Raw genomic sequence first — 27750 nt, forward strand, 5'->3', positions numbered from 1 at the left:
TTACTTATTAGGTCACTACATGAGTCATGGCCAAATCCCTCAACTAGCATAGTTTTAGCTGGTATTCACATTCTAAGATGTGTAGCTATTGGGCATTCTGGTGTTTATAAGACTTGGTGATTTTGTTACTGAAAAAGTCCAAATGTGTTGAGTTAAAATAGCTTATTCAACTTCTTATATGTGACTTTAATAAAATATCAAAAAAGCATGTGTGCCAGTAATCAAAGAACATCACCAACTTACAACTTTATTGTAACTATTTATCACTATAACACTAAGAAAAAACACTTTAATATGCTTTATTTTCAACAAATCAAACATTTACAATTACAACTTTTACTGAGAATGTTTACAATACAGGAATTTTCAACAGAGTTAACTTAGGAAGGACTGTTTTTGAGAAGAAAGCAAAATGATGTCAGTACATTTTTTATCCCATATTATTGTTTCTGTGAAAAATTAGTGGGCATCTGTGAAAAAAAAGAAAAAGAAAAACTAAATTAGATTCAAGTGTAATGAGCATATGAATATATATATATATATGATGTTTATATAAATTTCTATAATTATATTGTCATAGTGTAATAATATGGTATCTGAGATATTTCCCAGCTGCTCTTCAGTTTGTATATTTTTTACTATTATCAGTTAATATTTGTCTGACGGGAGATATTTGTTTTGCCCCTTTCTAGATTGGTTAGGTTAAATAGGCTTTTTTTTTTTCTTTTGAAAAATCAGATTTTTGCTATGCCTATCAATTTTTCTACTTTGCTACATTTTAACTTCTGTTATTTCTTCCTTCTGTTTTCCTGAGATTCATCTTACTATTTTTTCTTGACTTAATGAATTAAATCCTTAATGTATTAATTTTTCCTTGCTTAGTCTAGGCCTTGAAATTTTCACTAAATAGGACTTTGACAAAGTCTCCTGAGATCTAATATACAGTATTTTCCTTATCTTTTCCCCCTAAATATTGTGTGATTTTGGTGTCAATGTGTTCTTTAGGTAGAAATAATGTGTTTTAGTTTTGTTTCTTTGAAGAAAATATTAAGAACTTTAACATACTTAAGCTAATATAAATGAAATATTTGCAAAAAATATATTCAGGAAAGAATCTGAATTTACTATTACATAAATTCTATATTTCTGTGCTATACATTTATCAATCCGTATTTCAGTTTGATTTCAAAATTTATAGTCTAATAAAATGTTATGGCCAGGTATGCTGGCAAATGCCTATCATCCTAGTGTCACAGAGGCTGAGGCAGGAGGATTACAAATTCTAAGCCAACCTACATAATTTAGTGAGACCCTGTCTTAAAAAAAAAAAAAAAAAAAACTAAAACAAAAAACAAACAAAAAGGCTGGGGATATACCTCAGTGGTTGGGTGCCCCTGAGTTTAATCCCCAGTACATCCCCCACACAGATATTAGGATTAATATATTTTTTAAATTTATGGGGCTAGTCACCAGCCACTGTCCTTACATGTTTAATAAATATTGGTTAATCCCACCAGCTACTAGCTACTGAGTTTCTATTGTGTGCTCCATACTGAGATAGGAACTATGAAAATACCAAAGTAGAAATTATGTTCTCATGTCTTTCTACATTTTCTTAATTCCCTAGAAACCATTACATTATAAGCTTTTATAAAGATTCTTTGGATGTAAGTTATCTGGAGGATGGAAATGAATTCAGTCTGTAAATCCTGGTCCATCATGATGGATGCTGACTACCACAGTAAGAATGCCCTCTCTGCATGATACTACTTTCACAATAAAATATGCCAAGGCTGATGTCTCCAAAACCAATCATGATGATTACCATTGTGGTTCTGTCTGAAGAATATGATGGGCAAAGCAAATCTGGACCTAAAATACTGGTATTTTCTAAAACCCTCATTGCCCCTATAGTTGTAGCATTTATATAAAATATTAGTGTATGCATACAATCAAATAATAGAAATATATTGAATATAGCTTAATTTGTCAATGTTTGAAACCAACAGAAATTTTCAAATTAGGTTGAACTGTGAAACATATACCAACATTTCATTTTTATTATTTACTTATCTATTATTTTTTTCAAAAACACATACCATTTTAAACAAAACCTGCTGACCTTCTTCCATTACGTGGCTGAAAAACAATAAATTAGAAATAAATCAGTGAAACTACAAATGGAAGCTAATACTCATAGAATATTGATAGATCATAATGAGATAGAGGAAAGTTTATTTAATGTACATCAGAGTCATCTGGAAGGCTTTTGACAATGCAAAAATGGGACATCTGGACCCCATGCTGGAGTTTCTAAGTCTGAGGTGGGCCCCCAAGTTTATATTTCTAACAAATTCTAAGGTGCTGTTAAAGCTGCTTAAGACCAACAATAAATTACATACTATTTGATTTTTTAATTATTTTATTTATTTATTTTTGCATTATAATTCTTAATACACCATTATATCATAATTTATCATATCTCCCATTTGATTTTTGTTCATTTCCTTGATGGTGCCAAATTTTTAGAAAAAATGATCTGGAATTTAATTTGATATGAACCAAAATTAACTTACTGAAGTCACAGTTATTTAGTATTATGTTTTCCTGCTGTCGATGTAGTTCCTTCATCCAATCTACCCTCCCAAGTTGCTGTTAGAATTATTTTCCAAAATACAAATCTTACCCTATGGCCTCCTTTACCTGCTTAGTTTTCAAAGTAAAGTTGAAAATTTTCAGCTAAATATTTCATCAAGCAATTTCTGTTGATTTCTGAAGAAATCAGCCCATGAAGATTCCTATGTATCTCTCCCACTTTCTTTTTTTTTTTACTCTACATCCCCTAGACTTAAGATGTACTTAACATAATACAGTCAGCCTTCCTATGAACCACCTCCAAAAATATTTCTTGCAAAAATTGCATCTATAGTAAACACATACTGAATTGGGTTTCTTGTCATTATTCCCTAAACAATATAACAACTATTTCCATTTCATTTACATTGTATTAGGTGATATAAGTTATCTAGAGATGATTTATAATATATAGGAAGATGTGCTAAGGTTGGATACTAAAGGATGACTATATTTTATATTTGTTTACTTATCTATTTCCTCTACTAGACTATAAATTCCTAGGGTGTGGGAATTTAATTCTGTTTTTATTCCCATGCATTGGTACAATGTCCATCCCCAGTAGAAGTACAATAATTGTTGTTGAATGAATTAATCAAATTTTTCTGGTAATGTAATAAGGAGCAAGTATTTCAGAAAGTATAGCTCTTAGAAAGAAACCCACATTTCATACACAAATTTGGCCATACAAAATGAGAAATGTAATCATAGTATTTTACAAAATGAGAAATACAATCACAATTTTTCTTTACAGAAACTATTGTAGTTGAGTCTTTGAATTTTAAAAATTTGTGAGTCATAAATCTTCCAATATACTTCATCAGAAATTTAGCAAATAAAAGAATAAAAATTAAAAAAATTAGCAGATGATTCCTTGGAACTTAAGGAACAATGTGTCTTTAAGACATTTATATCCTATGTATGAAATATTATGGAATTAAATTATTAAGTAGGTGAATGTCATTTGAGGCATTTATGAGTATGAGTAGTGAATCAGAGTAAAGATTAAATATGCTGTAGCATAGAAGTAATAAGACTGACAGAAGTGAATGTCAGATTGTAACATCTGATGTCAAATATCAATACACTTTAAAACTTATGAATTAATTAAATGTACAGTGAGAAGTATTTTTAACTTTGATATTAATTGACTTTAAAAAAGTACAGCATGTGCCTACCCTAAATAAAAAGTATCCTTTACTTCGACTTGCAAAAGGACTTTGGAATTCTTCCTGGAAGAAAAGAGGAGGGCATTACAAATCAAATAACGCTAAAAATAAGTGAAAATTCTTCTAAAGAGCATAGTGAAGCTCAAAGTTACTTTTAACTATTATAAACACAGAGGGCATCAAGAACTTGAGTAAATAATTAATATCAGTAGAGAATCATATTATTTCCTGAAAAATTTCAACAAGTAGCAGTATCATCAGAATACTATATCAAAAAAATATTTTTCTTATCAACATAACACATTATTTTTCAGGAATTTTGTCAACTGTACATGTATTCATCAGCAGGTAGAAAGGTAGCTGTCAGGCATATCATTATTAATTATATTTAAAATGTCCTTTCACCATTTTGTTAGAGAATAAAATAATTTCTTTAAAATATATGTTATTGTAATCCCACTACTTGGGAGGACAGGGCAGGAGGATCACAAGTTCAAGGCCAGCCTGGGCAACATATCAATACCCTGTCTCAAAAAAATATAAGTAAAGAAATAAACACGTAAAATAAAATATATGTGTTATACATGAATGAGAAACAATATAAATAATAATTGTGACAAAACCAAAAAATATGGGCTGGGGTTGAGGCTCAGTGGTAGAGTGCTTGCCTAGCACACATGAGGCACTGGGTTCAATCCCCAGCACCACATAAAAAATAAAATAAATTTTGTGTTATCATTGGAGATATAGCAAAAGTTGGGAGATAGGGATAAGACATGAGATGGCAATCAAAAAATAAAATAAATGTATTATGTACATCTACAACTAAAGACATATACATATATACTCATATATATGTAAAAAACCCTCAAAATATAAATATTAACCAGAATTGTGTCAAAACAATAATTATATAGTTATGTAGATTGAAACTGAAGGACATCTTTGGAAAACCATGTTTATTCAATGATGTTTTAGAAGAGATTTTCCTAATTGAATTATTTGTACAGAATGGTAGTAAAAAAAAAAAGAATTACTCATAATGGGTATGTTTTGTTGTGTGTTTTTTTTTCTTAAACATGTCCTTTCAAACTTAATGGAAAAATCTTTAACAATTATGGTTTCCATAAAATTGGTTTGTAGCTTCCTATTTCCATTAACAATTATTGATTATAAAAATATTAACAGAATGACAATATAAAGTTTATCAATCAAGACTTTTTTCAAATATTCCATAAGTAAATAATAATCTTAAATTCTAAGAAATGGCTTTGATATTTATTTAAATTCTGAAATCTTTGATTTATAATAAATGCATCTTAAATTCTCAATATTGAATTTAATTCTCATTTTTACTGTAACCCCCCAAAACTACTAAAGATTTAAAAATTAGTATTTAAGAATATATACATAACTACTTAGTTGCCTACATGAGAAAAATTCTTGTGACTATTATATTAAAGAGAAAAAGGTAGAACAAATTAAAATGCATAAAATATTTAAAACTTTCAAATGTAAAACTCATAGTTTTTTTTTTCTTTTCATTGGTGATAGAGCAAAATTTGGGAGTCAGGGATAAAGACATGAAGATGGCAATCAAAATTCAAGAAAAGTGTTTGAATACAAAGATTTGAAAATTCATTTTCTTCAAATATTCAAAATATTTCACTATCAAAATCTATACATTAGGGCTGGGGATGTAGCTCAGTTGGTAGAGTGCTTGCCTCACATGCACAAAGCCCTGGGTTCAATACCCAGCACCACAAAAAAAAAAAAATCAATATGTTAAGTAACTTAGGCAGCATAGTTAACACTATTGCATTTTTAAAAAATTCATCTCTTACATTCTTTTTAATCATAGGTTCCCAGGAATCTTGACTTACTGCAAAATACTTTGAGGATCTGATAGTATAGATTATTCAGTCAGCGAGTTCACCTCTTCAGCCAGTTGTCTGGATGGATAGATGGGTTCAACCAGCCACAACACTGAATGTTTATCTTTGGATGTGTAAATAAAAACACTGAAGTAAAGTTGTTAAATTAATAATTGTTGGTGTATTTTAAGAAACCGGATCTAAAGTTTAAATTTTACACTATTTCTAAGTTAAGCAAACATTTTGGGTAATAAAAGGTTAAAAAAAGTTTAAAAAGCATATATTACTTTTTAGGAAGTCCAATGAGAACTGCGTTTTTGTTTTTCATTCTGGAAATTCTAAAATTTGAAGGGCAACTACATTCTCTCTTACATTTCTCTTTAAAATTAGTGGCAGATGCTGTCTTTAATGGAATCCTAGTATTAAAATGTGAAGAATTTAGGGAGACAATTGTAGTTTGCCTACACTATATGATTATTTTTAAAGTATCTGAAGTTTAGATAACACTTTGAGAAGAATAATGTAGATATGGTATTGAAATTAGGAAAAATTTGACCTGAATTCATCTTTTAATAGTAAAGTATGCCATTTAACAATAAAATAACCAAAGTATCTAAAATTAAATTATAAAGGGAATATCATGATGAAAAAAATATTTGCCTAGATTAAAGGTCAGAAGACTATGTAATCTGTCTTTCTAGTCTGATCTGGGAGAACTCCTTTATTCTAAATTGTTCTATAAACTAAAATAACAGTACTTATGTAAATACTAACAGAATTCCCAAAAGAATAAAATGAGATAATATAAGGAGAAAATTATAATGTGTTGCAATGATAGGAGGCATTCCTTAAAAATATTACCTTGGAACTTTCAGCATTGAAAAACATTTAGGTTCTTCTTAAACATTAGTTAAAAATTCCACAGTTTCTAGTTAAGAATATGTTAATTCAGTTATATATTCATCTTACACATAGAATTTAGATCAAATTTTGTTAATTGTGGAAAAAAACTATGTACATTCAGTTTATGATCTGTATATTTCATAATTTTTACTCCTATCAACATTTTTAATACTTGGATAAGAAATGTGCTGTCCTAGCTATGTGCCAACACGAATGCAAAGGGCAGTACATTTTATTCTATTTATTCCCCTATTCCTAAAGACTAGACACCCCGCAGTGTCCTTTCCTACACCAAGAACAGGTTTTCTCATTGGGAGGGCCATGAAGGAGTGTAAACCCAGATTGCCTCACCTGGGGAGCTTGGCTCAGAAAGGGCAGACCATAGGGTGCGCCAGGGATTGAAGAATTCCCTTCCCCAGCATGAACACACCTGCACACACCTGGTGGCTAGCCCAGCGTATGCATGCTGCTTATCCTGAACAAAAGCATCTCATAAACCACCACACTGGGAATTCAGAGTGGCAAAGCAAACATGCAGTGGGTGTTACATACGTCCACTTTGAATCTCTTCATTCTTCTCTCATGCAGTTGAGGAACGAGCTGCAGCAACGGATGCACGACAGATGACTGAGAGGACATGAACACACACGACATGAGCTCAGGGGCTTGTCGGCATTGGGCATACAGAAGGTTTCCTGCTTTGCTTTGCTCTGTTTTTGTTTTACTGATTATATTTGCCCCAGAACCCCCACCCCCATAAAAAAGGAAATTAAAGATGTTATTTAAGACAGCTCTTTATAAGCACTTCAAAGAACTGGGATGAAAAGGCCAAGAGATGGAATAAGATTTTTATTTATTTTTTTTTAAAGAGAGAGTGAGAGAGGAGAGAGAGAGAGAGAGAATTTTTAATATTTATTTTTTAGTTCTCGGCGGACACAACATCTTTGTTGGTATGTGGTGCTGAGGATCGAAGCCGGGCCGCACGCATGCCAGGCGAGCGCGCTACCGCTTGAGCCACATCCCCAGCCCCAGATTTTTATTTTTATTTGAAACACAGCTTCTTGAGGGCCTCAGCTCTGTCCTCAACTGCCAAGTAAAGCCCCTCACCTCATCTCTAAAAAGAGGAGGTGAAAGGCCATCTGTCGGCTTCTAGACATACTCAAAATAATTTGGTCCAGATGAAACCAACTTGTGAATATCAGTTTTCCATGATGAGCATGTTTACTGGAAGGTTATAATTTACACTTATCTAGCAACCTTTTAGAAATTACATATTTAAAATGGAAACATATGGAGCGAGACACTGGGGACATGAAAATGACAATGTGTTGATGGTGAAAAATGGGGCTAAGATATATTTTCTAAAAAGGTAAAGATGCCAAGGGGAAGATAATGAAAATACAGCTGAGCCAAAGTTGCCTGATATGGTTGCATTTTTTCTAAGGTATACGGATCAATTTCAGCCTTCTCACTAATTTTAAAATTGCTTATCAAATGGATTACCTTAAGCCCTACATATGGCTATCTGTTCATGAAATCAACTTGTATTAGGTGTATAGCCAGTCTGACCTCTCTTTTTCAAGTGCTCATATGTCAGAATATTCCATGCAATAAACACTTAAAACTGAGTTTTAAATTTACATGTGCACATTTATTTATTACGTGTGTGTGTGTGTGTGTGTGTGTGTGTGTGTGTGTGTATTTGTGGTGCTGAGGATCAAACTCAGGGTATCACTCATGCAAGGACTCTGCCACTGAGCTTCCCCTAGCCCCATTCAGCCTTTTTTTTTTTTTTTTAATCCATGCAAATAAAAAGAAAAACTACCACTGAAAACACACAAGTTTGGACTAAACTAATTTCATGTTACTGGTTTCTGGCTAAACTTTATAAATTCTCCCATTAAATGTCCAATGATTGATAAGGAAAAAGGATTATACATATAGAAGAGGATATTTCTAGTTATATTTAATTACATTTTGATTTTTAATCCTCTTTTTAAATAATTATTACAAAGCTTTGGATAAAACTATTTTTCCTTGCATCAACTACCATCCAAAATAATGTTTTATTTCTTTCTTTTCTTGTTTTTTTTTTTTCCCTCCATAAACTGTAAATTCCAGGAGGGAAGGGATTTCTTTTTTAAATGTTGTTTTGCTTACTGCTATATTTCTAGACTTAAAACTTTACTTAGCACATAGTAGATACTCAATAAATAACTGTTAAATGAATGAATGAATGAATATAATGTACATGTAGTTGTTGACATGTAAAATAAATCAAATGTATAGTAAATACTGACTTCCATTCTCACTGACATAATAAGCTTTTAAAGTAAGAAATCTGAATTTTGATCAAGTTATATTAGATAAATTGCAAAAGCATATGCTTTCTTTTAACAAATACTAATTAGACTAATAATAATAAGTAGTTCTCCAACTTACCACAACATTTGAATTGCCCAACTTTTGTGTCTTCGAATAATGAAATAAGAACTGTTTAAAGAAAAAACAGTGAGTAATACATAAAAAAAATCAGTGGAAATCAGTGGATTTTTAAAATTGTTTTCTAATTATATATATTTATAAAAATCACCTTACCCGTTTAGCATTATCTTTTTCATCTTGTTCCTATTGAAAAATATATATAATCATTATCTTAGATATTATAAAATTATTTATAAATTTAAAATTTACAATAGGCTACACAATTAGACCATATACTTTTTAAAAAACATGATGTACATTACATATAAAATATAAAACTGAAATAAGTATCAGTTACTCTACAAATAAATGGGAAATAAATACTGTTCATAAAGAAAGATGTGAACAGCAATCCTTACAACATTATTCACAAGAGTAAAAACTGGAAACATCCTACATGTTCAATGTGGTGGAAAGGGAAATTATGATATAATTACATGATGGAATATCCAGAGAAAAGGACCAAATGAATCGTATCAAAATACTTGTCATTGTTATGACTGAATAATAAGATTATGAGTTATTTTGCTTTCTTCTATAAGCTTTTCTAAATTCTTCTCCCCCTCCAAAAGTCTGTTTTTAAGAGTCATAAAATTTCTTTTTTGTTGTTGTTATTGTTCTTTCTTGTTGTTTTTTTTTAATACAAAAGGAAAAGGATGGATACACACCTTTGTCATTCCTTCTATCTTTATTAGAAAAAAAGTCAGTTAAGTTTTTTGGAAAATGCCACCATTAAAAATAATAGATAATATATAGTTGTGTCTAGAGTTTCAGATAACAGTCAAACCATCAAGGTTTCTTTCTTTGAATCTTTGTATATGCAAGGGATACACATTAGAGTGCACCAATGATCACAGGTTAAATTAGTTACTCATGAAAAATGTAATTTTAAACTCAAGATTTTATCTTTAATATAGTAGTTCTAAAATAATTTCAATCCTTTCCTACGATATGGAAGAGAAAATGAGGCATAGTGCTTATGCTTACTTAAGTTCTTATCTATCTTGCCTTAGGACAAAAAGTTCTCCCAGAATGATTAAATCATTTATATAAGAAACCAGGACATGAAAGTAAGACTATAATTTTCAAACTGACATTGGCAATGTGATTTTGCTATTTTTACTTTTTTTCCTTCTATTTTGATAGTGCTGGGGATTCAACCCAAGACTTTATACTTTGCTAGGCGAGTATCACTGAGCTACACGGCCCCCCCAACCCTGCTTTTGCATTCCTAGTGTTCTACTCGCTAAAGAAGTACAATCTCCTAACCTCTGAACCATAAGACATATTTGGCAGCTTAGAAAGATGCATCTGGTCTCCAATTGTAGTATGAGTCAGGGAGAAAAATACAGCCAATATGACCACAAATTTCTCCCATCAGACTGGAATACATTTTATAATTGAGGGAGGCATATAATTTCTCAATTAGGTGATTCTAAACTCCATTAACATGACCCTAAATTATCAGGCAACAGACAAACCAAAGTATTTTTTTCTTATGCAAAGAAATCAATGTTTCCTCTTCTAGTTCCTCTTGGAATACTTCCAAAACGGGCATACTTTGTTCCAAGAGGAAGTCCAAGAATTTTTTAGGCAATGTTTCTTTTGCCAAAAAACCAAAACCCTATTTCAACCTTACCTGGGGCTTTGGTAGAATTCCCATCACCATAAAGCAAAACTCCTTCAGTGCAGTGGATGCCTAAGAAAATGAGAAAATGTATCTGCTTGCACAGTGTCTGCAGAGAAGATGTAACTCACAATATTAGGAGCACAAGAATATTCTAGCTACCCAGTAAAGAATTCTTGCTGTGGGCCACCAGAACTCTATTGGAATCCCTTGATTTGTCTCATTACAAAAACTTGACTGTTAAAAGTAAAACCTTCCTTCTTCCTTCTGATCAGAGCAACAGCAACAACAACAACTAAAAAAGGCTGGATATACACACTGGTTAAGGCCTCCACTGTGGTCCAGTTACATAGTTCTCAGCTTTTGCTCTCATGAAACTCTATGACTAACAGTAACCAGGGCAGTGCCAAATAGGGATTAGTCTGCCCAGCTTGTAGCAAAGTGCATCTACATGCCAAAGCCATGAGCCTTGCTGAAGATTACTCATTATTGGCTAATTTGAAAATCCTGCAATTGCTACCAAACAATGGGAAAAGGAGGAGAAGCAGCCATGTGTGGTGCCCTTAATCTGAGTACCACCCTTCCAGCTTGCTGACTGCACTCACCAGGATCAGGTTTGTCAAAGCATTTGGGCTCAGAAGTAGGGCAGGGCTCTTTGTGGTTAGCAGCCAGCTGGGTGTGGTAAGGAGTAGCACAAACGGACAAGCAGGGGCAAAACCTGCACTGCACAGGATCTAGCACAGTATACCAGGAGACAATTGATTGCTTAATAAATGCATTTTGGAAGTAATAAAGAGCTGGGACAATCGGGGGCAATATAATTAGTGGTTAAAATCATGAACTATGGATGTGGGCAGCCTGTAACTCTACAGCACTGCAAATTCCATTTCTACTCTTAATAGCTGTGTTGCCCTGGGCTGGTTACCTAATCTCTCTAAACTTCAGTATCTTAAGCCAGGAATCAGGGGTGACATCACTGCAGGGAGTTCCTGGAAGGATTAAAGGTGAGTAAAAGTCTTAGGTTTGATTTATAGATACAGTTACTCTTGATTAGAAGAGATGTAAAAAGTTGTTTGCAGCCGCCAATATTCTCACCCTTGGAAATACAGCGCACACTTAGCATGGGTGGTTGTGGTCAGAGATACAGTGAGAGTCAGGACACAGTATCTCTGTGTGTCCTTCCTGGCATTGGAGGCCTGCTTTTCTCTTCTTTTCATTTGTTTGCCTGCCATGCAAGTTGTTGAGCTATTTATTAATAATATTAAATGGTTTATGTTTATAGTGTTTCAATAAATTACAAACACTTTCTTATACATGGATTGCATTCAGTCCTTAAAACTCAAGAGTGAGGTACACTGGACAGCAATGGCTATTCTCATGGATAGAGGAAGTGGGTTCTAAGAGATTATCACTTGTCCACTCCCATGAAAGGCTAGTTTTCACTAGAGTGTGGCCTGACCTATTGATATTCCTATGCTGCAATGGCATTATCTGTTAAACCTGTAGTTAAGAGCTAATGTTTCCTATCTGCCCCGCTCCCCATCCCCAGTACTGGATTGAATCCAGGGGCTCAGGCAAGCTAGGCAAGTGCTCTACCACTGAGCTACATCCCCAGCCTGGGCAGTTGGGAGTCAAACAAGAGAAAATGGTTACGTGAACATCGATACATCCTTTCTCACTTGTTCCCTCTCAGGTCGTCCCATGAAATCTGGAAATAAAATCCCTAAAGCACCTTTTATGGTCCATAAAATAATAGAAATAATGCAAAATATAAGGCAGTAAAACAAAAATATTTGGACATTAAAAGTAAAATTACATATGTAAGTTGTTTCTCCTTAGAAAATGGTTTCTAGGCCAGATGAGGCTTGCCAATAAGATTGAATTTGACTGGAAAAGTTTAAAAACAAATGCATTTGCTATAGTTCCCTTTATAAGAAGCCATTATTCTCAAACATTCTTCAAGGATTTATAAAAAAAATTTTTAAATATCTTTTTTAGTTGTAGATGGGTATAATACCTTTTTAAAATTTATTTTTATGTGGTGTTGAGGGTCAAACCCAGTGCCTCACACTTGCTATTCAAGTGCTTGACCACTAAGCTACAATCCTAGCCCCAAGGATTTTTTTATATATAAAATTTTTACTCTTTTATTTTTAATTTATAGGCCTTAAAAATCTTTTATATTCTATTTGGCAAAACCACTTTAAAGCACTGTTCAGATAATCAATAAGTAATAAAATAATATGGTGAAAATTAATGATGTTTTTAAAATGTAGCAAAATACAATACAATTTGCATTGTAAATGTAAAATATTGAGTAGCAAATTTACCAAGCTCTTCTTACACAGAACTGAAACCAATAAAAGGTTGGTTTATCTTGATGGGGGTTTAAAGTGAGTGGCTTTGAAATTCACCCTTCTGGTACTTCAAATATAAAAACGATTCTGAAGATGTTTCTGAATTTTACATACAACAGAAACACTTATATGCTAATATCCATCTCATGTTATACATCTGTAAACATTCTTTGGGTAACGTGCTCCTGGGTTCAATCTCCAGTGCATACACACATCAAAAAAAAAAAAAAAAAAAAAAAAAAAAGAAAGAAAGAAAGAAAGAAAGAAAGAAAAAGAAAGAAAAGAAAAAGAATAAAAAGCCACCTATTGTGATCCTAATCTTGCTTTACCACCTAATACCTCTAACTTCCTGCAGGTGATCCTTCTTAGCCTGGGGACTGGGCAGAGCTAGGTAAAATATAGCACTTCACAAGACTATTCTCTACACCAGTCATGACAGCTATCTACAAGGACTGTGTGAATGACAGCCTGGGCCCTTTGGCAGGAGTATGTAGGAAGTTTGAACCAGAAACATACTAGTGTTTGATCAGGAGGCCAGTGATAGGGACTAGGAAGGTCAAGACAATTAGATGAACTGTCCTCTCTCTGCTCTCAGACATGGATCTTCAGGCAGGAACAGCACATCCAGCACAGATCATGTAAGGAGAATGCACTTATTTCCCTCCTGTTTCCATGTAGGGAAACTGGACTAGCCTTCTTGGCCTCTGACTGCAATCCCTGCTTAACTCCCATGGAAGAGGAGCAAGCTGATGAGTGAATTGGGTAGGGGATGTTGGGCATGTTCAGCCTTTTTGGTAGGGAACCAGTGCTTTGGCTGGTGTCAGCTCTGAGGATGAGAACCTGACTCTGGTGGGAGATTCAGAGCAATAGCCTGAGACTTGCAGGCAAGTTTACATCTGGGGACAAACACACTTGGCACTAGATCTAAAGCCACATTCAAATTGAGTTTTAAGTTATAATGATAAAACTTTAATTTCCAAAAGCCTGACTCATAGTAATTTTATCAATAGGTTTCAGACTCAACTGGGGATAGAATTTTAGCCCTCTAATACAGCAAGAGAGTATTTTAAATTTAACACAGAATTTGATGCTGAAATTAGCATTATAATTTGAAAATCCACAATTCTCAAAATGTACATTATCTATAAATCTAGTTTATTTAGAGATAAAAGCCCAAGCATTTCAAAACACAAGCACATAGTACTGTTTATTACCTGCAGGTGATGTAATAATATCTAATATGTTGACATGTTTTGATGAATCCATAAAGGTCCAAAGACAGAAGTAGATAATTTCAACACTACATAAATGCCTACATTGTTACCAAATACCTGCAATTGAAATTACCTGAGTCTGGGAATCAACAGACAGAAAAGATGAACAAGTATCATCTATCTGTAGAAAACAAAAATGTCAGTTATATCCTGGAAATAGAAAAGAGTAGAAAACGGATTTTACAAAGTCAAGTTATATACAAAACAGTGATCAAAGTTGCAAGACAGCTTAGAATACTGACTATGGAAGAGAGAAATGCCTAAAACTTTATGCAGCAAGTCCTGGAATTGGGATTTGCCCAAGTCTCACACCCAGCCACGGGGGTATACAGCCCCAAGAATAGTTGATAGGAATCACCAGAAAGTATAAAGATGCCTCAAACATTGAGGGCAAGAACTTCTGGTTAAGCTTGGGAAATGTGAGAAGTGACTAAAGAATGACCTCAAAAATTGAGCATCCTTGGTTACTGTTCTTTATTATACATGAATCCAATGTCACCTAAAACTTTTTTTTTAAGAGAGAGAGAGAGAGAATTTTTTATATATATTTATTTTTTTAGTTTTCAGCGGACACAACATCTTTGTTGGTATGTGGTGCTGAGGATCAAACCCGGGCCAGGAGAGCGCGCTACCGCTTGAGCCACATCCCCAGCCCTGTCACCTAAAACTTAACATGATAATTGCATGACACACATGCAGGAAATACTCTTAGGACCCCATGAACAATCCACCAGCTCTCCACCATGAAATCAGCATTAGATAAGAGTTCTATTTTATAACAAATATTTGTTGAACTATGGTTGGCGACTATCTGTTCTCAGCTTTTATTATAAAGAGAAAAATTTGAGACTTTAATTTATAGTATTAGAGATTTCTATCAATCAAAAACACTGCTGAGAATTTGAACACTATGCTGGATTTCAAGAGTTGCTTATGGTACTTATTTCTTTAGTGACCTTTTCAGATGGCACTGGAAAAAATGGCACTGATTCTTTTGTGTCTGAAGTGATTTAAGTTGAGTCCTGTTTATGGCATAAGATCTCAGAGACCTCTTCCCATCCCACAATCCTTTGTTGATCAATTTAATTTAATTTGCATTTTCACACCAAACTGAAAGGGGGCAGATTATCACACTTTTCAGTCATAAAATTCTCAAGCTCCTTACTGCTGCCAACTTGATCGTGTCCTAAACTATATGTTTCTTATATGATCAGCACACCACACATGATCAACTTCTTGAGGCAAGGTCAATATGACTTGTCCAGAATAAGTGTCCAATAAAAATTCTTCAGCTGGGGCTGGAATTGTGGCTCAGTGGTAAAGCACTTGCCTAGCATGTGTGAGGCACTGGATTTGATTCTCAGCACTACATATAAATAAATAAAATATAAGTCCATTGACAACTAAAAATATATATTTAAGAAATTCTTCAATTAAGTTGAATTGAATTTTCGAGAGAGAGATAGAGATAGAGATAGAGATAGAGATAGAGATAGAAGAGAGAGAGAGAGAGAGTGTCAATTGAGAGGGAAAACCCAAAAGATGCTCTTTTAAGCTCTGAATTTTGACCAAAGCTTAATAAACTGCCTCCAGCTATGTGGCCTTTGCTTTAGTTGGATAGGAGAACGTGGTTCCTCCTGGAACATTGGTGGTGCGGAAGTATCTGAAGACATTAACACTCAAAGGGAATGTTGTCCACTCACAACCCTGGCTGCCCATCTCTGAGGTGGTCTGTGTCCAAGAACAGAGAATGCTCGAACCTCAGCACTAATGAATCAGTGCCTCAATGTTGTTTGAGTAAAAACATCAGAATTTCTAAAAGCCTAATTAATCAAATTAGGAAGTCATTGCAAAGCTTCCCAGTCTTTGTTCTTATTTTTTTTTTTTTGAAAGGTACAGCAATACTGCTTGCCTACCTTCCATTTGGGCATTCAGCTTATGGCTCTAAGGGTTTCAAGGACCCCTAAGTGCTTTTGAGAACTCTGAAAGATCATTGCTGAAGCTATGTGAAAATGGTTCAGTCTCTGTATAAGGTCAGGAAAGTATGTTTTTCTAGTGTCTGAATAGCTCTATAATTTTTAAAACCTCCAGCAGAAAAATTAACTATATGATCTAAGCATCTTCTTTAAATATCTTTTTCTATTTGATAATTTATTGTTTTAACCACTCTAAGTTTCCTTCCAGCAATATTGTCTAAAATATTTTTCCAAAGATTTTCTATGGAAAAATAGATGATTTCAAGCCAAAATAAATGTTTCTGTATTATACATTATTATCTCTTGTCTCAATTGTTCTTCATCTTGTTTTATATTTCTACCAAGGCAAAGACCCTCATAATAGGCTTTATGAATTTCCATATTCTTAAAGACTGTTTAGAGCCAGGAATTTATTCTCTATCTTGCTTTTACCCTTGTGTATTTCATTGAGGTGGCCTAGGTACAAAGGGTATTCTCCCCAGTTCATAGCTCACATTAGCCTTGTTTTAGTATTTATTATTTCAGTATTTTGATTCACTCCCATTCCATCCTTCCATAGGCAATTCTTGATTTATTTGAGGTATATCCTACAATTTTGTATGTTTTTATAAAACATGTTTTGTCTAAATGTATGGTATTTTCTTTCTTTGAAATTTCACTTAACTGTATACTTCAGGATCTATCCATGGTGCTGGATGTACAATTAGTTTGTTGCTTCTAACTAGTGTACAAAACTTTATAATGTGTGTCCATCATATATTACCTATCCACTCCCCAGGAATGGACAGCTGGGTTCCAATTCTTTCCACTACAAACAAAGCTGCAACCAACCTCCTTGTAGGATTGCTGTCTTCTGCATATGGAGAATATCTTCAGCCAGAAGACAGAATACTAAATCGTGGGGGTATCTAGGCTGCTTTCCAGATGGTTCCACCAGTTAGCAAGCCACCCTGACCAGCAATGCATGAGGGTTTGTATACCTTACATCCTTATGAACATAAGCCATTAACGATTTCTATTTTTTTTTTTTTGCCAGTCTAATGAGAAGGAAATAACACTGTTGTCTTAGTTTTCATTTATTTTTACCAATGAGTTTGAGCATCTCTCTAGATGTTTGTTGAGCTCTGGGACTTTCTTGCTTGTAAACTATCTGTTCTTATCCTTTGACTATTTTTATTTTGGATTCCTGTCTTTATCCAGTTTATTTGATGGTGATTCTTGAATGGTCTAGAGAAGCAATTCTATCAGTATTTTCCTTCAAAAGCTCTTACTTTTTTCCAGAGTTCCATATTGAAAGAAGACTTTTCTCTTAATGTAATTCAATTTATTATGTTCTTGGTATTATGATCTATATTTAAAATTTTATTTAAGAAGTCTTTCCTGACCCTAGCTCACAAAGATATTTCCTAAAATATCTTTTATTAACTCTAGAACTTGCCTTTTATGTTTAGATAGTTTATCCACCTGGATCTCATCTTTGTATTAGGTGTCAGTTTTATTTGTCTCCATACAGTGAGCAAATTTCTCAACCCGCATTTGCCAAACAACCTGTTCTTTCCCCCATTGAGTTCTGGTGTTACTTTTGTTGTAGGTTAAGCTTATGTGTGTGAGCATTTCTGTCTTAGCCTGGGTTCTGCCCAGAAACAGGCCTTGAGATAAGAATGTGCATGAATGTAGATAATTTGGGAAGTGATTCATTAAACATTGGTAGAAGAATGGAGAAGCCAAACAGAGAATAAAAGGAACCCAATTAAGGTATGTTATTGAACAGGTTAACCACAGTAACTGGGGCACAATCTGTCTAGGGAACTCTGAAAGACAGCGTAGAGCACATCTCAGAGAAATCCCAAATGAGTGGGTGAGACCGCTAAGGTATTTATCTATCAGCTCCCCTTGGTCACCCATTGAGGGCTGCTCTCAGTGGCTGGGGGGCACTTCTGGTCACCTGAGCACAGGTAGCCCATGGACACCTATAAGTAGAAACTATTAAGTTTGGAAAACCCTGGGCTGGTGAATGCCAATTGGATGTTGCAGGGTACTGATGGTGACAGTTGTGTTCTCCAAGCTCTAGTCTCCATGCCAGTGGATCATTTCTCTGTTCTTGTGGCTTTGCCTTACATTTTTTTATTACAGCAGTTTTATAGTATTCTTAAGAATCTGGTAGGGAAAGTTCCTACTTTTTTTTTTTTTAGAGAGAGTGAGAGAGGAGAGAGAGTGAGAGAGAGAGAGAATTTTTTTAATATTTATTTTCTAGTTCTCGGTGGACACAACATCTTTGTTTGTATGTGGTGCTGAGGATCGAACCCGGGCCGCACGCATACCAGGCGAGCGCGCTACCGCTTGAGCCACATCCCCAGCCCTAAGTTCCTACTTTTAACTCTTTGAATTTAAAATGCCCTTAGCTATTTGTAGATCTCTTTTTAAAAATGTTTAGTTATACCTTTATTTTATTTATTTATGCAGTGCTGAGGATCGAACCCAGTACCCCACACATGCAAGGCAAGTACTCTACCACTGAGCCACAACCCCAGCCCTATTTGTAGATCTTTATTTTTCTATGTCAACTTTAGTTTAAATTTAGAAATTGCTGTGTGTGTGTATGTGTGTGTGTGTGTGTGTGTGTGTGTGTTTGGTGTTGGGGATCAAACCAGGGCCTTATGCATGCTAAGCAAGCACTTTACCACTGAGCTATACTCCTAGTCTCTTATGAGTTTCTTAAGAAACCTAAATGGAATTATTATGATTGGAATTGATTTGATTTGATGGGATTTACACTGATTAATTTGGGGAGATTTGATACTTTATTATACTAAATTATAAATAATGCTGCCCCATATATTCACATAATCATTTATTTCCTTTATTAGAACTGAATTTGTTTTTTAAATATTTTTTAATGTTGATGGACTTTATTTTTTTATTTGTTTATTTATATGTGGTGCTGAGAATTGAACCCAGTGCTTCACACATGTGAAGCAAGCACTCTACCACTGAGCCACAACCCCAGCCCCTAGAGCTGAATTTTATTCTACAAAATTATACATAAATTTATTGCATAATTTTGGTTAGGTTAATTTCTAAATATTTATATAGTTTTTGTTGCCACTGTAAATGATACACAGTTGTTTCTCAGTATCTTTAGGGGATTGTTTCCAACATCCTCCAACAACACCAAAACCTGTAAATGTTTAAATCCCTTTATAAAATGGTGTGATATTTGCATATAATCTACACTCACCATCCTGTATACTTTAATCATCTCTAGATTACTTATAATACCAAATACAATGTAAATGCTATGTAAACAGTTGTTACACTGTCTAGTTTAGGGAGTAATGACAAGAAAAATATCTGTACATGGTAAAGGGAGACCCAATATTTTCTTCAATTATTTTTGATTCATGGTTCATTGAATCTGTAGCTGCAGAACTCACAGATTTGCAGAGCCAATTATAATATTTTAAACTATATTGTTATTTTTTCCTGGTGAAAAGAAACATTCTTGGCTGTGTTTTTTTTTTTGTTTTGTTTTGTTTTGTTTTTTGTCTTTTTGTTTTGTGATATAGGGATTGAACCCAGGGCCTTATGCATACTAGGCAAACACTCTACCACCCAGCTATATTCCCAGTCCTTTCTAAGATTTTATGTAAAAGGAAGACAGGGTTGAGACAGCCTTGCTAAGTTGCCAAGGCTATCCTTGAACTGGTGAACCTCCTGTGTAAGTCTCCTGAGTATCTGGGATTATAGGCACATGCCACCACGCCTGACTCTTGATGCTTGTATATTGGTATTATTCCCCACTCTTATTCTGCACTCTTATTTTAGTTTTAATAGTCTGAGAGCAAGAAATTTAGTAATTTAATTCATCACAACTGTAGACTAAAGGAGAAAAAGCATATTGCTTCTCTTCAATTAACACAAAGTACTTAGTTCAAAGTTTATTTAGGATTTTCAAAATGTAGTGAGATAGGAAAAGAAATAAACTCCTTAACTAGATAAAAGGTGTATATCCAAATTCTAGAGCAAGTTTTATGCTTTATGGAGAAGCTTTAGAACACTGACTGTATAAGACAGTACACAGGGCGTGTCCAATGAAATGAGGAAAGAAAGTGTTTCTTCAGAGTTTATCATATCACAAGTAAACTTTTCTTTGGCATCAGATATTTTTCTAAGAATTTATCCATTTCCTCTAAGTTTTCAAAATTATTGCCATATAACTGACTATAATACTTATTCTTGGTAATAGTTTTACTGAGATACAATCCACATTCCATACAATTTACCCATTTTAAATGTACTATTAATTATTAGTTTTTAGTGTATTCACAGAAATGTGTAACTATCACCAAAATCAATTTTTCAATTGATACTTTAAATTTTTAAATTTTAAATTGATACTTTAAATTAGTTTTAAATTGATACTTTAAAAACTTTTAGTCTCCAGTTTTCTTGGTCATCTACCCTTTTCAGGGTTGTCTATAACTTGTCTATCTTCATTTTTTTTAAATTTTAGGCTATAGTTAAAGCAATAGTTGGAAAGAAATTGTAGATAGATTGATATTATATATATTATACATGTTTTAATGTGTGTTAGCCTACAAATTTTGATTTACAATGTTTTTGTCATTCAGTTCTAAGTATTTGTAATTTCCTTTTTACCCAGGATTATTTAACAAAGTGCTACTTATTTTCCAAACAGATGGGATATGAAAATTATACATTCATTATTAACATCTTATTTTATGATATTATGGTTAGAAAAATCTAAGACAGATCCCTTCCTATTTATGAAAACTTTCTTTCTATTCTACGACATGTTCTATTTCTTTTAATGCTCCAATTATTTTCAATAAGAATGTGCACACTATCCAGTGTAAGTTTTTTAATAGCTCAAATTCATCTATTGTATAATTAGGTATTTGATATATCCACTGCCTGTTATACACTTTAACTATCAGTTTCTGAGAGAGATGTATTAAAATTTCCAACTACAATTGTTGATTTACCTGTTTTTAAAAAATTGGGGTGGTTTTGGTAGTACACATTAATAAGGCTGCACCTTCTTGTATGTTATTCTTTTATCAGCAAATATTTGTGTGTTATGATGGTTTGTTCATTTGAATTCTATTTTATCAGATATTAAGATTCCTACTCTGATTTTCTTTTAGTTCATATTTGCTTGGTATATCATAGTTCATCATTTTATACTTAGACTGATTTTGTTGTTGTTTCCTATTTAAAATGTGACTCTTACATGTAATTACTTCTGGATCTTTAACAATAATGAAAAAAAAATTTCAAACCCTAAAATCACCATTTTTTAAGTGGTATATTTTAGCACATTCACATTTATTATAGTTAGCCTATTTTAGGACTTAATTTCTTATTACTTTACCATTTACTATAGTGATTGTTTCTTTCCATCTTTTTTAATATTTATTTTTTAGTTGGACACAATATCTTTATTTATTTATATGTGGTGCTGAGGATCGAACCCAGGGCCTCGCATGTGCTAGGCGAGCGCTCTACTGCTGAGCCACAACCCCAGCCCCTCTTTTCATCTTTTATTTTAATAAAAGCAATACTTATATGGGAATGTTGGTAAAAATCTTAGTTATCTCAAAGCTCAATTACATTATTTGATTTTACCATGAAAATTTCAAAGATTAAAGTTTCCACTAATTTGTGTGAGAATAATTCTTTACCTCATTCCACAATTGTAGTTCTTGTTCAGGCTGGAATCCTTGAGGAAATATTGGAGCACCTAAAAGTCAAGTTACATCCACATGTTAATTTTATAGTATTTCTTTTAAAATTAAATATCCGTATATAATTACTTTTCAGATTTTATTTCTCATTTTTCACTGTACATCATTAACCACCAACTTCAGTTAGATAGTTCAGCATTCAACTTTATAAAAGAAGACATAAAATAAACTTTAATAATACTATAAAGATATTCTTCTCAAGAATGAATCACTTACATGTCTACATAAAAAGTTGAACATGAGTGTTCAGAGAAGCATTATTCATATTAGCCCAACAGGGCTATCATCAACAGGGGAATAAATAAACAAAATATCTACACCATGCAATCCTCTTTGGCCATAAGAAAGAAATGAACTAATGATACATACAGCATGGATGAACTTTAGGAACATGGTGCTGTTAAACAAACTATTTGTAAGAAACCAAATAGTACATGATTTCATGTATATAAATTGTCCAGCAAAGTTTATTTATATCTATAATCATACAAAGATTGGTGGTTGCCTGGTGCTAGGAGTGGGGATGGGGATTAACTGCAAATGTATGCAACTAATTTTTAGGGGTGATGGAAACATTCTAAAATTGCTTTGCCAAGATAACTGTATAACTCTTTAATTTCTTTTAGTTGTAGATGGACACAATATCTTTATTTTATTTACTTATTTTTTATGTGGTAGTGAGGATCGAACCCAGAGCCCCATGCATGCTAGGCAAGCGCTCTACTACTGAGCCCCAACCCCAGCCACCATACAACTCTTTAAGTTTACTAAAATATCACTCAATTACATACTTAAAACTGATGAATTTTATGGTATATAAATTATATCATATTAAAGGTCTTTTTAAAAAGCATTGCTTATAAAATAAAGAAAAACATTATTTGTTAGATCCTTAATTATTATTGAAACAAAAACATGATCTAGCTTACATCTTCCAAAATAACATTTTTCTCCATAAGTTTAATTTTCTAATTCATACTATGCAAATTATAAATATTATCTCAATGCTTTTTCTGTTTTTACTAATACTTAAATATATTAGCATTTATGGTCTTATATGTATATAGTTGTCTTTACTAAAACAAGAAAACATGTTGTAAAATAAAACTATACTTTTTTTCTTTTACAGTACCCAGGACCAAACCCAGGGGTGTTGTATCACTGAACTATATGCCCAGTTCTTTTTCCATTTTTTACTATGAGATAGGGTCTGGCATTGATTTTGTGATTCTCCAGCCTCAGCCTCCTGAATAGATGGAATTACAGGCTTGTGACCATACCTAGCTAAATTTATTTTTAGAGATTTAAAATGTAGCAAAATTAAATACTTAAAAAATAATCTTCTGGCCTATGTATTTGCATGGTTTTTCAATATCTGAAAATGTACTGTACTACAGTTTGTAGTAGTTTATAAATAAAGATGATTTGACTGTAAAAATAGTCCTAAAGAAGAGAACTTTTTTAAAAAACAAATACTAACATTGCACCTATCAACATCGATCATTTATTTGATGCCTGATGTTATACTAAGAATTTCAAACGTCCTTTAATTTTCATATCAACCTTTCAAGATAGATGATGTTATTATTCCCATTTTAAGATGAGGAAATGGAAGAAAAGAGGGTTGAGTAATTGCCCCAGGCCAACTAAAATATACATGTAGCAGAGGCAGATTTCAAACACAGTATGGCCCACTACAGACCCGGAGAGCAACCCCCCACCACGAATTCTACCACTTTGTAGTCAAGTCTTATCTTGAGGTTTTACTATTTGATTTACATTCTAATAACATTAATAATAGTAATTAATTATATGTTATATGGTACTGAGTATTAGAAATAATTTATAGAGGTCATGGGGTCAGGTCCTGACTGAATCCATTTTCACAGTAGACAAATAATCTTACATATTTCTCATTAATAAATATCTTACCCTACCACAAACACATATCCAAAGTTACAGTTGTCTGGTGAATCATGTTCTGACCTTTTAACATCACTAATATCCTGTTTCCAAACCCAAACATAAGAGAGAATTATCTTTCCTTTTTCTTTTCTTTTTTGAGAATTATTTTTCTTTGTCTATTTGTTAACTAGAGTTGATGTGATTTCCCTCCCAAGATATTAGTGGTTATATTAGTCTGTTTCCATGGCCATAACAAAATCCTTGAGGCTGGGTAATTTTAAAGGAAATAGACTTATTCAGCTCACAATTTTTAGAAGCTATAGGTTCAAGATCACGTGGCCCTATCAATTCAGCCTCTTCTGAGGGTCTCTTGATAGATGGGAGTGTCTGCAAGAGTGATCACATGCTAAAAGAGGAAGCCTAAAGCCCAGAGAGGAGGAAGAGGCCAGTCTTGCTTCCTAAAATAACATTTCATTCTCTCAGGAACTAAAGGGAGTTCTACCTTAATCCCTTCCAGGGGCAATGTTGGCCAATGACCTAACTACCTCCCACTAGACCCCACCTCTTAAAGTCCCAACACCTCTTAGTACTGCCACACTGGGGGACCAATGTTCCAACACAAGAATATTTGGGGGAAACACTAAACCCATATCACCTTGATGTGGGCTTTATACAGTACTTTTAAAAAGCAGAATTCAGGACAATATTTCCATATTTTCACAGTGTCACTATCTTCTGTATCATAAAAACTGTTACTGTTTTTGATCTGTTTAATTGACATATTTATACTACAGGCCTATCTAGTAAAACATAACTGATTATTTAAAAGATGGTGCAAACTTTCTTTTCTCATTAATGGTACTTTAGTGCAGAGTTAGAAAATGAGAAATTGTTACTACTGACTGAATGTTAAGAATTATTTGGTGAATAGGGACCTAGATAAGAAAAGACATGACTGAATTTAGTCTTGGACATTTGATCACTTATTGTCAGAGGCCTATTCAAGTGATTGTTTGCTGCAGTTATTCAAATTGTGGTTTTTAAATAGGAAATTTCCTTCTTTTAATAATGTTCTATGAATGAACTGTCTCTATCCCTAAATCTGTGGCTGGTCCATTCTCTAGCTAATGTATGCTCTGCTAATTCATTTTGTGCTGAGGATGCTGCATTTATTGACACTATTATTTTCCTCTGGCTTTGTGACATTTGTTTTGTTGTTTTTAGATATATCCAGTTACATTTACATGATGATAGATCGTGGTAGATTGTCTCCAGGTTTTGCTTATATATGGCCTCCATCACCCCCGTCCCCACCATCATCTTTTAGGACTCAGGACTAAGGCAGATCACACTGACCTCTCCCCAAACCCCACCTCAGCACATTTTTAGTGAAATAAAATTAGGTTTTTATTATTAAGTCAGGTCTGAAGGAGAATGAAGATACAAAGGGACAGTCTAGAGGGTCTCTAGGTAGCCAAGGAGGCATCTCATTCTTTTGCTTGAAAAAATATTGAGGATATTCATTAGACAATTAGTTAGCCTGCAGATCTGCTCTTTTGGAAAAAACCTGACTTATCCTTTTAGGAACCAGCAGCCATTATTCCTTCCATTGTTACTGCTCAATTACCAGCAGCCTGAACTGGCCACTCCCCAAGGCAGTTGTCTCCCACGGATACAAAAAAAAAAAAAAAAAAAAAAAATCACTGCAAGCACATAGTTTGTAACATGCATGGAAAGCACAGTTTCTTTACGTAACTTTAAAAACTATCTGCTGTGACTCTACCTTGTGTACAACCAGAGACATGAAAATTTGTGCTCTATTTGTGTAATATGAATTGAATTACATGCTGTGGTCATATATAACACATTAGAATTTTTAAAAAAAAAACTATCTGTGGGCTAGGGTTGTGGCTCAGTGGTAGAGTGCTCACCTAGCATGTGTGAGGCACTGGGTTCAATTCTCAGCACCACATAAAAATAAATAAAGTCATTGGGTTCATCTACAACTAAAGAAAAAAAAAATATATATATATATATATATATATATATATATATATTTTTAAACGATCTGCTTTCTCAAGAAGGCAATGGTTATCATCTTAATTTTTCCAAAAACAAACTTACAATTGAAACGGAGGAATATTTACCTTGTGTAGGTCATATCACATCACTACTGCCTAGGTGGAGGTTTAGGTCTAATTAGCTTAAATCCAAGAGCTTACATTTCACAGTTAATCTCTCTTGCTTTTGCAGTCAGGGACTCCTCTCCCCCACTCCAAGGCCTCCGGAAAAGTGAAAAACAAAACAATGAAATGAGGACAAAAATAAGTAGATTAGGGAAAGAATAATAGCCTCTGTTTCCCCATCTCTAATTGAGGGCTGGGCTGAGCTCTGAAAGATACCTGCAATTGTGATTTTAAGTTCTCAACGTTTTGAAAAGTGACAAAAACAGTCAGCCCACCTCTACCACACTCACAAAAGAACAGAGGAAAGCTGAAAGAACCTGAGGCTAAACCCAAAGAATTCATGGCTATAATAGGACAAGGAGTGGCACTGAAGGGGCCCCCAGAGTTCAGGGATGAATGGTAGTACCCCCAGAGTACGAGGCAAGGTGATCTTTAGAGAATCAAGGAAATAGCCCTGCTTAGTGCTACACGCCTGTAATCCCAGTTGCTTGGGCAGCTGAGGCAGGACGATCTCAAGTCCAAAGCCAGCCTCATCAATTTAGTGAGACCCTTGAGTACTCAGCAAGACCCTGGAGATGTAGCTCATTCACAGAACACCCCTAGGTTCAGTCCTAATAATAATAACAATGATAATAATAATAATTATTATTATTATCATTGTTATTATTATTATTTAAAGGGGAATCAGGGAAATGATCTTTCTACCAGTGACACGTCTCCAAAGCTTCAGATCTCCATCCTGACCTGCCTTTCTTATTTGGTTCCTCTAGGCCAAGCTCGAAAGTCCCAATTGTTATCAAACCACATCTGCTACATCACTGGCTTTGGCTGTACACTGCCTTGCAGGATTGCGTCTCTAACTTTGTGTGGTGAGAAAGTTTCTAATCGTTTTCCAGACCTGCTGCCTGAAAATTTGCAAGACACAGAACCCTCTCTTTCCCCTTTCTACTTGGCTAGAATGGACCTGGTCGCTGCTCAGGATTACCTGAACAGAGCGCGAGCTCACTCACTGCAGAGGTTGGGGGCACTCCAAGCCCCTCTGCCACAGCAAGTGTAGCGTCAAACTCTGGTTTTGCCTCAACCACGGACGCCTTCAATAATTGCAATGAAAGGGAAAGCTTTTGAATTTTTTCTAATTTCCGTTACCCATGGGCCATGGGCTGTGAGTCGCACCCTTCAGGTCTACACCGCCGGCAACCTGCTCGGTGTCTGGAGATCTTTGCCAGGACCCAGACGCTCTCGGAGCCGAGCCACCCCACTGCCCAGCTGCAGCGACTCGCGCCTGTGGTCAAGAGCGAGAACCCGCGAGGTCCGCGCACTAGGGAACGGTAGGTCCTAGAAGCCAAGAGGAAAGGAGGGCAGTGGAACCAAGAGCGAGCGGCGGGGACAGCAATGGAGAGCCGCGGAGAAGCGCGCCTGCTGGACGGCGGCGGGCGCCGGGGAGGTTTGGGGCCGTCTTACCTCCGCAGGCGCCCGCGCACCAGGCGAGCAGCAGCAGCAGGAGCGGGGACACCACAAACACTTGTCCCGGGGGTGGCCCGGGGCGGCGGCTGGTTGATCGCGACATCTCGGCGCTTCAGGGCAGCTCCGACT

The 27750-nt window shown here is 34.5% G+C and overlaps 1 protein-coding gene across 1 annotated transcript; it reads right to left on the reverse strand.

Annotated features, from left to right (window-relative positions):
• Positions 1 to 2103: 2103 nt before the first annotated feature.
• Positions 2104 to 27724, reverse strand: NMU (neuromedin U; the record flags this gene model as incomplete). The annotated part of the gene is made up of 9 exons (XM_081304322.1): positions 2104 to 2139; positions 3813 to 3866; positions 7133 to 7207; positions 9023 to 9073; positions 9179 to 9208; positions 10704 to 10763; positions 14396 to 14443; positions 22004 to 22062; positions 27619 to 27724. The coding sequence occupies 9 exons, from the start codon at positions 27722 to 27724 to the stop codon at positions 2104 to 2106; spliced, it is 519 nt and encodes a 172-aa protein (XP_081160448.1).
• Between the last annotated feature and the right edge of the window lie 26 nt (positions 27725 to 27750).

The sequence above is a fragment of the Spermophilus citellus genome (assembly GCF_964194105.1).
Source record: "Spermophilus citellus genome assembly, chromosome: 8".
NCBI classification, from domain to species: Eukaryota; Metazoa; Chordata; class Mammalia; order Rodentia; family Sciuridae; genus Spermophilus; species Spermophilus citellus.